The sequence below is a fragment of the Lucilia sericata genome, unplaced genomic scaffold, assembly GCF_015586225.1.
Source record: "Lucilia sericata isolate MDLA Ls3-8-SP2 unplaced genomic scaffold, ASM1558622v1 Contig000033F_arrow, whole genome shotgun sequence".
Classification (NCBI taxonomy): domain Eukaryota; kingdom Metazoa; phylum Arthropoda; class Insecta; order Diptera; family Calliphoridae; genus Lucilia; species Lucilia sericata.
Genome location: NW_023994071.1, coordinates 362,907 through 378,585, shown reverse-complemented (window position 1 = coordinate 378,585; position 15,679 = coordinate 362,907). Strand labels below are relative to the sequence as shown.

The 15,679-nt window shown below is 30.3% G+C and overlaps 1 protein-coding gene across 4 annotated transcripts in view; it reads right to left on the bottom strand.

Annotated features, from left to right (window-relative positions):
* Window positions 1-472: 472 nt before the first annotated feature.
* LOC119612092 (disco-interacting protein 2) overlaps window positions 473-15,679 on the bottom strand; it is a 291,223-nt gene continuing 276,016 nt past the window's right edge. For all 4 annotated transcript variants that reach the window (XM_037967842.1, XM_037967835.1, XM_037967819.1 and 1 more), the window contains one exon: window positions 473-753. In XM_037967842.1, the coding sequence (XP_037823770.1) occupies window positions 650-753 (104 nt within the window). In that variant the 3' untranslated portion in view covers window positions 473-649. The remainder of the gene's footprint in view (window positions 754-15,679) is intronic.

Here is a 15,679-nt window from a genome sequence, read left to right as displayed (position 1 = left end):
ATGGAGAACTGTAAGTCCGTGTCTGTACCTCTCGATCCGTTTTTGGACACCCATTGTACGAAAGATTGTAAGACAGTTGTTAAGACTATCAGTCAATAATTGGAGCTTTAACTTATCTCGCTATAACTTCTTCTTTTTACATGTTCATTCTTTATACGTTAGTAACTTTTGTATTTTGTTCAACTTTGTATATTAGTGTTAAATAAAAACTCTTTGAATAAACTTCAACAAATTCAACACTGGGAAACTATTATAGTTTGAATATACAAAATCGTTAGGTGGGTTTATTTATATAGCTTTTAGGCAAAGCACACTGGGTATAGCTAGTGTTTAATAACAATGAACAAATAATGTGTAATTAGGGCATATTTTTCATATTTTTTGGTATACGATAAAATTATAAATATAATACTTACCCCAATAAATATTTCTTACCAGTATTTTATAATACTAGCATATACAAACTATGAAATTTTTGAACTACATTTTTCTTTTAATTTTTATTGCATCGTATAAATATGCTGGCATATTCAATAATTAATAATTTGTTAATTTATGAGTTAGTACGTATATATGTATGCATGATTTTTTTTGTGGAAAGTATATAAATAATGGAATTACTATATATTAATTTTATAAAATATTTTATTTACATATTATAAGCAACATATATTGGATCTAATTGATCAGCTAAAAATCCGTCACGTAGATGCATTCGTTGCTTTTCTCCCCTGCTATTAATTGGGACAACACCTAAAATAGATTAAAAAAATATAAATATAGAAATCAGATTTCGCCCAAATATAATCAAATTGTATTAAATTTTACAATAACATACTATATTTATATAATAATGCTCCAAAGATGCTCTTTTTTTAAAGAAAAAAAAAAATAAATAAATAAAATAAAAATAAAAATAAACCCAGCAAAAAATGTGGGAGTAGAGCATGGTGAATGTAAATTCAACCTAAAAAATATCTTTAAAACTTCAAAAATTAATTCAGATTGTTAATTTAATCAAAGAGAATTATGTGTTATTAGAAAATATTTTGATTATTATTATTATTATTATTTTATATATTCTTCCATATTTATTATAATATTTTCCTTAAAAATATATAAAATATCTTTCAAAAGTACATACAAAACAAATAGCTTGAACCAATGAAACACCGTTTTCGAATCATCGAATTAGCGAATTAGATTATTCGGAATTCTCGCATAAACACATGATCGCCAATGATACACTGATGTTAAATTCATGCATGTTTCACCTAAATCCAATCACTTCGTCTTCCCTTGCACCTCTAACATGTAACTTATTGATGTGAATGTTCTTTGCGCATAATCAAAGTCTTTAGCTGAGAAGTTGGAACAATAATTTGGTGAAGTTTTATTAAATTTGGAGGTTGTGATAAACAATAAGCAATTACAATTATTTGTAAATGTAAGTGAAGTTTTGTCAATTACAATTACTTGTAATTGTAAATTAGGTACTACAAATTACAATTTTATGTAATTATAAAGGGAAGAATTTACAATTACAAGTTATTGTAATGGGAAAAACTTCCATAACAATTAAAAGTAATTGGTTATTGTTCAATTACACATTACAAATAATTGTCTTTAACAAAACTTCACAATGAAAATATTGTTTTGAACAAATTATACATATGGGTAACTTTTAAAATCGATGTCTTCTGATTTGGATGAAATTTTCACCAAGGTGAGGATAGTAGGCCAGACACAAATTTTCAGCCCTGTTGGTCAAGAACTGACGGATTTAGAGGGGGTCAAAGTTGGACATTTTGGTCATACAGGGTTTTATTCAAATGAGTGTAACTATTCACCTATTGGTCCTAACAAAAATTGTCCAAAGGAGTTCAGATAGCTAGAGTTAAAATTGTTGAATGAAAATATTTTTCAATATATTTTTCTGTTATAAGGAATAATTAGGAGTTCTTCCTTTTGTATAGAATACTGTTGTATCTTAGCAACAAAACTAAATACATACATATCGCTTATTTACTACAAAGAGCGGCATAATCCAAAAAAGTCGTTTTGAGAAAAATGGCTTTGAATATTTAATGAGTAAAATTACTATTTTTTTAAATAACTTTTAAACAAAACAAGGGATTTTAAAAAATAAACCAGACTCAGATTGTAGAAGTTAATCTGTTTCTCATCTAAATTGAAATTTAATATGAAGACGAATGATATTTTTTACATTAATTTTTATGCATTCCAGAAAAATATTATTATGTACATTCCTTTGTTTTGGAAATTGTGCTCTTGTTTTTGCAAATTGTATTTTTGTTTTAACAAATTGTTGAATGCTATCAACCAACTAAATTAAATTTTTGTATTATTTATTTATTTGGAAATTCATAGTACTTTGTCACTCGTTAATTATTTGACATTTTTTAAAACAATCAAAATTAAGCTTAAGATTGTAGAAATTCAATTTTCAGATCTTAAGAATTTTTTTAAGACATCTAACCAATTACATTTTTCGATTCTTACTTTTACTAAAACAACAGTTCTTCAATATATTCAAAATAATTTATTCACAATAAAATTGGAAATGTCTGGCAACGCTATGACTGAGTGAACGTGCAGTTTTTTATGCAGCTGATCATTTTTATTTTTTGTACTTAATTTGATCTTTTAATTAGATTAAAAATTTATTTGATTAATTAAATTATCCTCTGGAACTAGCTCTTTGAAAGTTAAAGTGTTTTATGTTTTATGCTTTTTCACATATTTATAAGAGTGTTGCTTGCTGTTGCTGTTGTTGTAGTTGCTGTCGAGTTTTAATTCATCTGCCAAATTTTTTTCTGGGAATTATGCCTTCGACTAGAATTTTTAAATGTGTTGTCTGCTCAGATAATATTTGTAAAACTCAACCAAGTATTCAGTGCTGCTCCTGTAAATTATGGCTACATGTCAAATGTTCAGGCACTAATGAAAAGGACTTGGCAGGTTTAAAAGGCAATAAATATACATGCGCTAACTGCAATAATCAGCCTCAAACACCCTGTTACCGACAGAAATTTAATAATAACTTAAAATACAACCTTGAAGAAAAAATAGCACTTTCTAACACTGTTAGATTTGTATGGTTGTATGTGCATTAAAATGATCTTTTGAAATGTCATTTTAAACCACATTTGTAGCACAAAAAGAAAGATAATTGAAAACTAAGGTAATAAAAAACTTATACTAAATTTAAATAATTTTTTTTAATTTTAATTCATTTTTATTTAATTAAATTGTGATTAATTACATTTCATTTACTTATTACATTTCATTATATGTTTAAATATTGATCTTAAATAGATTAAGAACCCACGAAGCCATTTATGGCTTGCCTGTAGGTCAGAAAATTCTATTATAAATACATAACTATAAAGTTAATGTTGTGAACGTATATAAAAATTTTTTAGATCTTTCTTTTTCTTGAAATTATTTCTAATATTTAAACAAGTAAGAAAGTATAGTCGGGCGTGGCCGACCATATGATACCCTACACCAGCTATGAATATTAAATGTGATTTATTTTTCATAATAAAGCATTTATCTTCAATATTCTCTTGTTCCGATACATTTAAGCAATTTATGGATGAAAAACTAATTTTCTGAAAGATGTTTTATATGGGGGCTAGGGGCAAATATGGCCCAAGCCCGATAAAATTTTGTGAATATATTTATATTTACATAATATTTTTTTGTGCTGAATTTCATCGCTTTATTTGTGTTTATAAGTTAATTTGGGACATTCAAGTAATTTTTTGAAGAGGACTTTGTATGGGAGCTAGGGTCAAATGGGGCCCAATCTTTATGAAATTTGGCAGGGTCGTCAAGACTTCTATAAATCTTAGTTGTGCCGTATTTTATCGATATATCTGTATATTTAACATAATTATGAGCTCAGAAGCCCTTTTCGGGGGGTTATGTTCTATGGGGGCTAGGTGAAATAATGGACCGATTTTAACCATTTTCAATAGGCTTCGTCCTTGGGTCAAATAATACGTGCGTGCTAAATTTCATCCAATTATCTTGAAAATTGCGACCTGTACCTTGCGCACAGACGGACGGACGGACGGACATAGCTTAATCGACTCAGAAAACGATTCTAAGCCGATTGGTATACTTTAAGGTGGGTCTAGGATGAATATTTTTGTATGTTACAAACATTAGCACAAATCCAATATACCCTCCCCACTAAAGTGGTGAAGGATATAAATATTTGTTGGCAAATTATTTACCATTTTCGGCAATTGAATTTCTATTTTGGCTTTTCCATAATTGTTTTTATACTTATCAGGTTTATATCTTCCTTCCGCACGTAATCTGGTATTGTACTGATGGTTTATTTTTTGTAGATATCTGCTATCGTGTTCAAATTTGTTGATCAATGTGATTTCATATATTCTTTTGATGTTTAATATACATAGTTCTTTATACCGAATTTGGAATTCTGCAGTGTTGATTATGTTGTTTCTGTTGTTATTGATGTTTGTGCTGATATTATTATTGTTGTTCGTGCTGTTAATGTTGTTATTTGTGGTATTGTTGTAATTGTTTGTATTGATGTTTCTTCTATCAACTCTGATATTGTGTGCACTGATGATGTTTATGTTGTTGTGTGTGTTATTGTTTATGGTTGTGTTATTATTGATGTTAACGTTGGTGTAATTGTTGTTTGAATTGATATTTCTGTTGAATATGTTTATATTGTTTGTGCTAAGGTTGTAGTTTATTGTGGTGTCATCGTAAGTGTTTGAGATGTTGTTTATAGTAATGATGTTATTTGTGTTTGAGTTTTTTTTTGTAATTGAGCTATCATTACCATTGTTGTTTGTATTTATAATGGCTCTATTGCGGTTTATGCTATTGTTGGTGTTATTATATTTTATGGATTTTCTATAGTTTTCCAGTAGTATTTTCAGTATTCTATTTTGGGAATGTTGAAGAACGTTGCAATAGTTTGAACTGCCCCATGCTGTGATACCATGTCTTATATATGATTCTGTCAGCGAGAAATATGCCTGTCTTAGTACGCTGTAAGTAGCTGAGTTGCTAAGATGATATAGCATAACAGCTGATTTACGCATTTGTTTTTGAAGTTCTTCAATGTGTGTACGCCATTTAAAGTTGTGATCCACATACACACCCAAGTATTTGTAGTTATTTACTAACTCGATTTGTGTTGTGCAGTTGTCGTTATCGTGTAAGTTTTCATTGTGGATACAATCGATATTGTGGAACTTTAAGGTTATATTTGTGTACCTGAAATGGCGTGGTTTAATGTGCATAATTTTCGTTTTGCTGGCATTAATTATTAGTCCATTATCATGGCACCATTTCGTTGCAATATTAAGTTCGTTTTGCATTATTTTGGTTGCTGTGTTAATATCTTTATTTGATACAATAATGACGGTATCGTCAGCGTAAGCATATGTTTTGCTATTTCTTAGGATGCTAATTAAGTCGTTTGCATATATTAGATATAGCAATGGACCCAATTTTGACCCTTGGCGGACTGAGTAACGTTGACTTCGGTACTCATATTATCGCCTACTTTTACTCTAAATTTCCTACATTTTAAATATCCTTTAAAGAAATTTAGACAGTTACCTCTTATTCCAATTCTATCCAGCGTGTTTATGAGTTAATTGTGCTTCAAGGTATCGAATGCTTTGCTGAAGTCAACAAAAAACGCTAAGCAATGAAGATTTTTGCTTAAACAAGAGTTGATATGGTTTGAAAAGTTTCCAAGCAATTTATTAATACTTTTGTTTTTTTGAAATCCATATTGTTTTCGTTGATAATTTTGTAGCGTTCAATAAAATTTGACAGTCTTCGTACGATCACTTCCATAATTTTCTCTATGATTGGTAGAATTGATATAGGCCTATAATTATTGTAGTCATTTTTTGTGCCATTTTTATATATTGGACGAACAATAGATATTTTAAATAGATCAGGAACATCAGATTGAGTTATAATCATGTTAATTATATGAGTTATTATTGTAGTTAATGAACTCGCATTATTTTTGATGTCACATGGTCTAATGCCATCGATACCCGCACTTTTGTTTGAGTTCGGAGTCTTTAATATATTAAATACTTCCAATTCGTTAGTGTTCTCAACAAAAATGGAGTTACAAATAGTTTTTTCATTATAGATTAGAGTTTTTTTTATCACATGTGTGTATAATCTTTTCAACATTTTGTTTTAGATTGGTAACAAAGTTATTTAAAATATCTGGAAGTGATTCATTTTTGAAATTTTTTATTATGGTTTCGTCTAAATTTATTACTCTTTTGCCATTTATTTCATTTATAATGCCACGTTTTTCTCATATCGCACCTATTTTCGATAAACTTTTTTCTATAATAATTATTTTTAGTAAAGTTTATTTTTTTATTTAAAGAATTTCTAAATGTTTTGTATTCTTTTTCATAATCTTTGTTTTTCTTATTATTTAGTTCTATAAAGTTCATCCCTTTTTTCACAACATAATATTAGCTCATTGTTTATCCACGGATTGTTTTTTCTATTTTTTTCTCGTTTTTCTATCACAGATTTTTTATATATATCATTAAATTTGGCATTGAAATTACTAAACAAATCGTTAACATTGTCGCTGTTATTGATTAAACTGAACCAATTTATTTCTTTTATTAAACTATTCACTTTTTTATTATTTAATGATTTGTTACAAAAGAGGTTCGGGACTCCCTGGGGAGCAACAAAACAGGCTGGCGATCTCTGATTGTTTACATTATCACGTTCTCTTTCATTCTCATCTACACAACAGGGAATACAATAGTGATCAGCAATTGCTGTTGTTATTACTGCTGAATATCCAGTTGATTTGTTCTTGTTTCTCACAAAGCAGTGGTCAATCAGGGATGGAAAATGAGATTTTGCTTCAGTATCAAAAAATATTTCTGAGGGTACTTTTTTGGATCTCAGAGTACTAAAATAATTTTTTTGCTGAAAGTTGGTAATTTCTTAAATGCATTTACATATATTTAGACATTTTTAAACAATAAACAACGGAAGTAGAAAGGGCATTATATGTTGATATGATGAATATTTGTCTATCCCTCAATGTTAACCTTTTAGATATGACTTGATGAAATTTCTTGTCCAGGAAATGGGTACATGGTATCAAATAGCTCCAATAAAAATATCATCCCGATATTGTACTTTGTAAATATTTAATATTTAAATTTAATGCAGTCATTTTGTTATATTATAATAAATCCGTTGTTATATTTTAATAAATATGGCCTTAATGAAATTCAGGCCACATTTAACCCTACAAAAGAATAAATTTAGAAATTCAACTTAACGCTAATAATTGAGCTACAAGTATTAGTAACGATAGCTTATTGTAAATAAATCTCTTATATATGTGTTATTAAATTAAAATATGTAGGTGTTAATTTTTTAAAAATCGATTGTCATATCAAATTCTACACATTGCGCTCCATGACATGAGACTTTACATATGATATTTCCTAGTACATCCGATTCTGAATATGACAACAAACAATAATTTGCTTTAAAGTCCAAATATTTTTGACCAAATATTTCTTATATTATCTTTGGTTGAATGCTTAATTTCAAAACATATCGTTTTATATTAGATAGAAATTGAAACCTTCGAGTTTCTGTCATTTGGAAATAATAAGTTTTAAAGTCAAACATTTTTTCAATATTGAAATTTTTGGTAATTTTCTCATAAAATATTATCAATGGAATTTTAATTAGATTAATATTCATATAATGCCAATCAAGAAAAAAATATTAAATACCATTTCGAAATGTGCTGCATTAGTGATTTGCAAACATACTTCTAAATAAGTGGATTCTAAAATTAGATTTCTTTAATTCTGGTAATAGTGAAGATAATTCCATTACTCTATAATTTTATTCGCCGTTTTTTTCTAGAACTTTTAGTTGATGCGTTTTTGATAATTATATGTAGATATGTGCTAAAACATTCTAGGAATTTCATATATCAAATAAGACTCGGGAGTATCACGGTACTTTTGAACATCAAAAAGTACCAAAAAAAAGTACCATCGTACCAATTTTGCCATCCCTGTGATCAATACATGTGTGTGTGCCTGCTTGTGCATCTTCACGTGTACTCTCATTTATTACACTCTCAAAACCATTTGACATCATAATATCCATATATTTTTTTGTTGTTAAATTATTTTTCAATATATCTATGTTGATGTCTCCAATGATAATTGCTTGGTCGGTAGATAGGAGTGTGAGGGGTTTATTGTTTATCATTATTTCAGTATTTAGCAATTCAAATGAGTTTGTGTTTATGTTGTTGGTAGAAATTGATAATTCTTCTTTAATGTAAACCGCGATTCCTCCTCCAGCACCATCTCGATTTATGAAGAGAGAATTGAAACCTTTAATTTTGTAAAAATCAGTTTCATTATCGTTTATGTTTGTTTCAACAAGTACAATGATTTTTATATTGTTTATAATATTGTGTATAGTAGCAAGAAAGGTGTTAAAATTTTTGCGGAGTGAGCGTATGTATGTTCATATGTAAAATAGTAAAGGGATAACTTAAATTTTTTTCGATTTGATTAAAACAATTGTGTTTTTCTTGTTTGAAATTCATAGTTTATTTTATTTAAAACTATATGATAATTTGGGAATTATATTGTGAGGAAAATTTTAAAGACATTAACGGGTCTAACGATAAATACTTGAGAAAAGTGGAGTTGTGGGGAAAAGTTTAAAGACATTAACGGGTCTAATGATCGGTGTATTATAAGATTTTTTATGGGAAAAAGTTTAATGACATTAACAGGTCTAAGCGATCAATTCAATATCAGCAGTGTTTTTTATAAGGATTGCGGGAGTATTTTCCGTTTTTCTGGCAAATATGGATCCGTTACGTGACCAGATGTATTTCCAATTAGCTTCTTTGGCTTTAGTTTGCAAGCCAAAGAAGTTTCCTGTTGTGGGCCGTTAGACAATCATTTATGTATATATAGCTGTTATTATTATCATTATTAATAATGTTACCATCGATTCTATGGCGTTTGATTTTCTCCATAAATTCCATTTTTTGGTATAGGTTGTAAATTCTACTATAACTTTATCTTTGATATTTTTAAGACGGTAGGCATCACTAATATCATATTCATTAATATTCACATTTATTGAACCTGCTATTGTTTTTACAACATTGAAATAATAAAGAGTTCGCTTTCAGAATTTTAAAGCGACATAATAGTTTGCTGTCTAAAACTTGGTTTTTTATTTTACAAATCTTTAAAATTCTTATTTAAATAAGGAAATGATGCAATGTGGAAATTTAAATTCAAGCTGCATATTATGCATGGATCCCGATGATGGAAATATGGTTACGTGCTCCAAATGTCTTGGTAACTATCATACCACTTGTGGGGACATACGTGACAATATAGATGTTTTTACTTGGATTTGTCAAAATTGTTCCGTACAGCAATAAGAAATTTCTGAACTTAACCTCATTTAGTTAGATTTACGGCAAGATATTCAGCTCAGCCAACCGATCCAGTAATAAGACGTCTAGATACTAATTCCAATGCTCCGCAATCATCTTCCCTGCATTTAAATATAAGCGCTGAAAAACAACTTCAGTTGCAACAGCTTGAGGAGGAGAAGCAATTAAGAAAAGAATATCTTCAACGAAAATATGATTTGCTTCGTTCTAATAATGAGGGTCAACCATTTATTCACAACAGACAAACAACAAATGCATGGCCAGTGGAAGGCAATAATAATTGCGGTAATTCACAGAGTATGCAAAATTGTTATCAAACAGTGAGTATAAACAGAATGTAGAATAACTCTCAAAATATCAACGCAAATCAAACACCGGGCATAAATTCACAATCATGCAGCAATCGTCAGCATACAAACTCACCTCAATCTGCTAATATAATTAACAGTGAAACACATCGTTATTGTGAATATTCAACAATTCCAAATATTACTGCGCCTCGATATCAAAGTACAAATGTCAATCACACTAATATGACGTTTGTAAATGATCGACCACTGAACATACTTCACGCTAATAACCAAAACAACTTTACAGCTGGTTCACAAAACACACATTTGATTACAAATGATAATAATACAAACAATAAATACAAACAATAAATATTACAACTACACAACTTGTTGCTCGACATTCTATCTCTAGAGACTTACCAGCATTTAACGGTGACCCTAAGGAGTGGGCAATATTTATAAGTGCTTTTGAGCAGAGTACCCGGGTAGCTGGTTATAGTAATGAAGAAAATCTTATCAGATTACAGAAATGTCTGTATGGTAAGGCACAGGAAGTTGTGCGAAATATGTTGATTTTACCCGATATGGTTCCTGATATTATCAGAACCTTGAAAATGTACTTGGGTAGACCAGAGTGTGTGCTAACAAATTTAATTGATGAAGTTCGAAAAATTTCGCTTCAAAAGGGTAAACTTGAAACATTAGTAGAATTTGCATTTGCTGTTAAAAACATTTGCGCCACCATACGTGCTTCAAAATTAGACGACTATTTAACTAATCCTACTCTATTGCAGGAACTGTTTTCTAAAAATATTGCTCACCCAAATTTGCTGCACCTTTCATATTGGTTGTATGACATAGCGGAGGCTACATGCCGGGTTACTATCCCTGTTTTCGACAGTGCCAATAAATCATCTAAAGCCCACTTCACACGAGCACACAAGTAATATGATCTGTCAAAATTTTGAATAGAAGAGAACGGATGGGATCGTCTAAACGCAATATGTAACGAAATCATCACACATTGAGAGAGAATACGGATGGAAAATTTGACTCTCTTCATTTTTTGAAATGATTCAAAAAACAAGCAAGTCGCATTAGATCAGGGATGTATTTTTATGTAAACACATACAAAAAAGTGAAACCGCTGTTTCATCTTACTTTGTTATTGTTTTATACCAATCGTGTAAACACAAAAAATATAAATCATACGACTTTTATTCTCTTTTTTGTCATACCGATGGAATTTCATTTTACTTTTCCATTAGACTTGTCGTACGTAAAGTGTGATCGTCTGAAGGGCCCTTAAGCAAGGTCGTCTTAATACACACATAAATTCAATCTCCCCAAAACAGCCGTATCAGTGCATAATTTGCAACGAAGATCACAAAATTGCTCAGTGCGATAAATTTTTAGATATGACTGTAACGGAGAGGTGGGATATTGTTAAATCCAAAAATTTATGCCGTATATGTTTGGGAAAGCACCGACGTAGGTGTTGGTTCCAAAAACCTTGTGGAGTGAATGGGTGTATCGTTAATCACAATTCGCTACTGCATAACAACGAGCAACCATCTGATAGCACTGAAAGTATACTTAATAGTCACAAATCCGTTGATGAATCCTTTTTTCGAATTGTCTCTGTAACTTTGTACAATGACAAAAAATCTGTAAGCATTTATGCTCTAATGGATGACGGGTCATCTCTAACACTCTTAGAAAAGGAAGTAGCGGACGTTTTAGAGGTGTACGGTATTAGAGATCCCCTTTGTATTCGTTGGACTAGTGACATATCGCGATACGACAGCTAACAGCTATAAATCGACTGCAATGTATTCAGAAAAAGGCTAAAAAGGATCCAATTCTAGCTGAAAATCTTAAAAATCAAATTCTGAACCTGGAACAAAAAGATTATGCTGCCAGGTTACCAAATAGTGTTTTAAAAGAAAGTGGAGGTAAAATGTGGTATTTACCAACGTTTATAGTTAAAAACCCTCATAAACCCGACAAAGTTCGTCTTGTATGGGATGCTGCAGCAAAATCTGGAAATTATGCACTAAATGACTTTTTAATGAAAGGACCTGATTTGCTAATACCACTTATAAATATTTTGTTTAAGTTTAGAATAAGTACTATAGCAATATGCGAAGACATTGTCGAAATGTTTCACAGAATAAAGGTTCGAAAAGAGGACGCTTGTTCTCAACGTTTTTTGTGGTGGGATGAAGATGGTTCTATACTTGTTTACCAGTTAAAAGTACTTACATTTGGAGCATCTTGCTCACATTGTATTGTAAAAATGCAGAGAAATTTGTTAGAAATTAAAAGGTTATAGATGCAATAAAGAACCAACACTATGTCGATGATTTCATTGATTCGGTAAATACGGAAGAAGCAATTGAGTTGGCCTTAAACATTCGTGAGGTTCATGCTAAAGGTGGATTCTGTATGCGCAATTGGTCGTCGAATTCTGAAAAAGTATTAAATGCGTTGGGTGAAAGTAATAAATTTGGTAATAGATCTTTTGAATGCAACGAGAACTCGTCTCAGTGGGAAAAGATTCTGGGTCTATATTGGGATCCACAAAATGACGTCTTTAAAATGAATATAAAATTTGTCAGGCTTAAGCGACCAATACTTAATTCAAAAATAATACCTACAAAAAGAGAAGTACTTCAAGTAGGGTTGCCAGCCTGGCTGGACTTGGCTGGATTGTCGAGCTTTTTTGATGCTTGTCCAGTTTCAAGCTAAAATTTAATTTGTCCAGCTAAATAGAATTTTTTTAGTACACTGCAATAATTTTTACGTTATCTTTGTCAAATAATGTTAGCCAATACTGATTGTACAACTAAGTTATAATTTCCCTCTTGTATCATCATGTCTCAACACTTGAACAGCTGATGTCGTTATAAATATTAGGTCTGTTCGCGTACTCAATAATTTGTAACAATTTGCAACAATTGTTATTGGATTCCGTTCGCGTACTTTGGAAAACATGCAACGAGAGAGTAAGAGGGCGATAAAAATTACAGTTCGTTGATAGAGAATTTTTTGATTTTACTGGATATTTTTTACTGCCCAGCAAAAACTGGGTAATGGCTTTCAATTGTAATTACTTACCTAACAACATACTTTTCAATGACTACAATATATGGTCTGGATTACATAGAAGTAGTCTAATAAGGTCTTACTAATAATGTGTTATATAAATACTTTCTAATTCATTAGTCATCTTGCCAGTGAAGATACATATGCTGTATATGTTTGTTCATGTGATTTACAATGACTCCTTTTTCTAATTACTTGTAATAATTTGTGGTAAGTACTTGCCTCCAATGACATCACCGTGTTAAAATAATGACTTAAAATGCTATTGTGTAAGTAAATTTTAACATTTTAACTTCTTACATGGCACAGTGGGGCAGAATGGAAATTTTTTGGAAATAAATCTGGCATTTCTAAACGGCTGATCCGATCGGGATAAAATTTGGCGTGAGCTAGCCAAGGAGTATTCGAGTTTAAGTTTTGAAGATGAACCCTGCAGATGCCCCAGGGACGGCGCTGTGGCGGCTCAAAGTAGGGTACCTACGACATGTAAAATTTTTAAACTCGTGCCATTTTTTTGTTTTTCACCCAAATAAAAAGATTTTTATATTTTGTGAAAGCGCTCGACGAGATCTTGAAAAAACATGCTTGGACATACTACTTATCTCTTATAATATCCGAGTTATAGGCATTTAAAAATTTAGTGATACAAAATTTACCATACCTTGGTCCGCCTTTTTTTGAATACCGGGCGTAATTTTGGACCAAATGGACTCAATTTTTTCTTGTTAGTTAGACAACAAAATTTCCAATAATATACAAAAAATTTCAGATCAATATTGTTTACAGATCCAAAAATATACGTTTTTTAATTTAAAAATTCAAAAAATTTTAGATTTTTGGCGTTTTTTTGCCAAAAATGTGTCTTAACTCTTTTATTAATAAAATAAAATTTTTATTAAGAACATATAACAATTTTATAGTTTTCTAAAAGGTATCTTTACGCAGAACGCTTTGGCGTAAAAAACTTGTCCTATTTTTTGAAAATGTTGCCACTGCGTCCTTCCGAATATGACCTATTTTTTATCAAAACTTCAACTTTGGGCGACATGTTCTAAAATCCCAAAGCTGGGATCAGAAAACTGAAAGCAGTTTTGGAAACCTCAATATGTTTTCTATTTACTCCAAAAGTATTTTCCCAGCCCTGAAAGAAATGTGGACCCTATGGGCAAAAAAGTAAAAAATCCCATTTTTGGGATTTTCATTCCTATTTTTGGGAATTGCGGGATGCCCTTTGACCTTTTCAATTTTTTTTTTTGCATATTCTTATTTGAAATGACAAATTTAACAAGCGTTGAAAATTTCATTGAGTTTTGTTCATAAATAAAGATTTTGTCATATATTACATATTTGTTTAATTTCTAAAACTATGATTTATATCAAAATTTTAATAGGATCGCAGATAGCTGCAACAATTTAGTCCATATTTATCCCTTAATATCATTTTTTAGTTAGATATGGAAATTCTCGACCCTTTACAAAAAATTTCAAGCCAATATCTCAATTACATTCAAAAATATGTTCATTTAAACCTGTGTCCTTTAATTTCATCTTTTTCATATTTTAGTATTAAGTATGACAGAACATACATTTGGTGTTGAATAAAATATTTGGACAATTTTTAAAAATTATTTAGTTAATTATTTTATTATAATATTGTATATAAAATAAAAAAAATTATAATTTTATTATGAGCCACGCACAACAACACCTAAATCACCCCACACAAATTACCTTTCCCGCCCACCGAAATATAAAACACAATTTAATACAATATCATCAGTTAGTATAATAGCTTTTTTTATTTGAACTGTTTATCTTAAACATAATACAATTAATTCTTACAACCTACTTATATAGTTAATTCCTAACACTACTTATTTTCTATAAAATAATCTGTCATATCGGTATACATATCCAGAAGGTAATATAAGTTCTTTAAATCTTCCTTGTTTTGAGATGATAGAGTTTCATAACAAATCCATCTTTTTCGCATAGTTGAAAGAACAGGATCAGAAGATAGAAGTAAACTATTAAAAATATCTTCATTCTGTGATTGCCTGGAGCATTTTCTTGAGCTGAATAGTTGAACATGCTTAAAATCTCGATTCCTCGCTTCCTGGGCTTCTTCTGTTAACTCTCCAAGTGGAAGAATATTCGATTCAATTATTATTTGACCATGACACAATACTTTGTGTACTGTTGGTGTTAGTTCCCTCCATGGATACAGAGATACAAGTAATTTAGAAATTTCAGATGTGTATTCCCCAAATCGATTTTCATTAATTTTATGTTTACTATTCAGTGCCATTAAAATAGTTTTAACTCTTCGAAGCAACTCCTTGTCGATTCCAGTTATTTTTGAAGTAATTTCAAAATCACGAAAAAACCTTCTCGACGTATTACCGTCATTTGTACTACCGCAACTTGAAAGTGGTTTGTCGATGTTTAATCCCATCTGAACTTCTTGGATTCTGCTTTTTTCCGCAGCTCTCAGTTCTTTCAATTCTTCATTATTTTTTGTTGATTTAGTAGGATAGTTTGTTTTTTTTTTTTTTTTCCTGGATCGCCTTGTATGATGGTAATATATTGTGTCCTTTTTCATGCAGAGCTTTCCTTAATATTTGGTACTTATTTCGACTGAGACCCAGTTCCAACATAAGCGCTATTGCTTCCTCTTCAGTAAAATTTGATTATGATGTTGGAGTTGGTATACTTTCCACAATTCGCTTAAGTC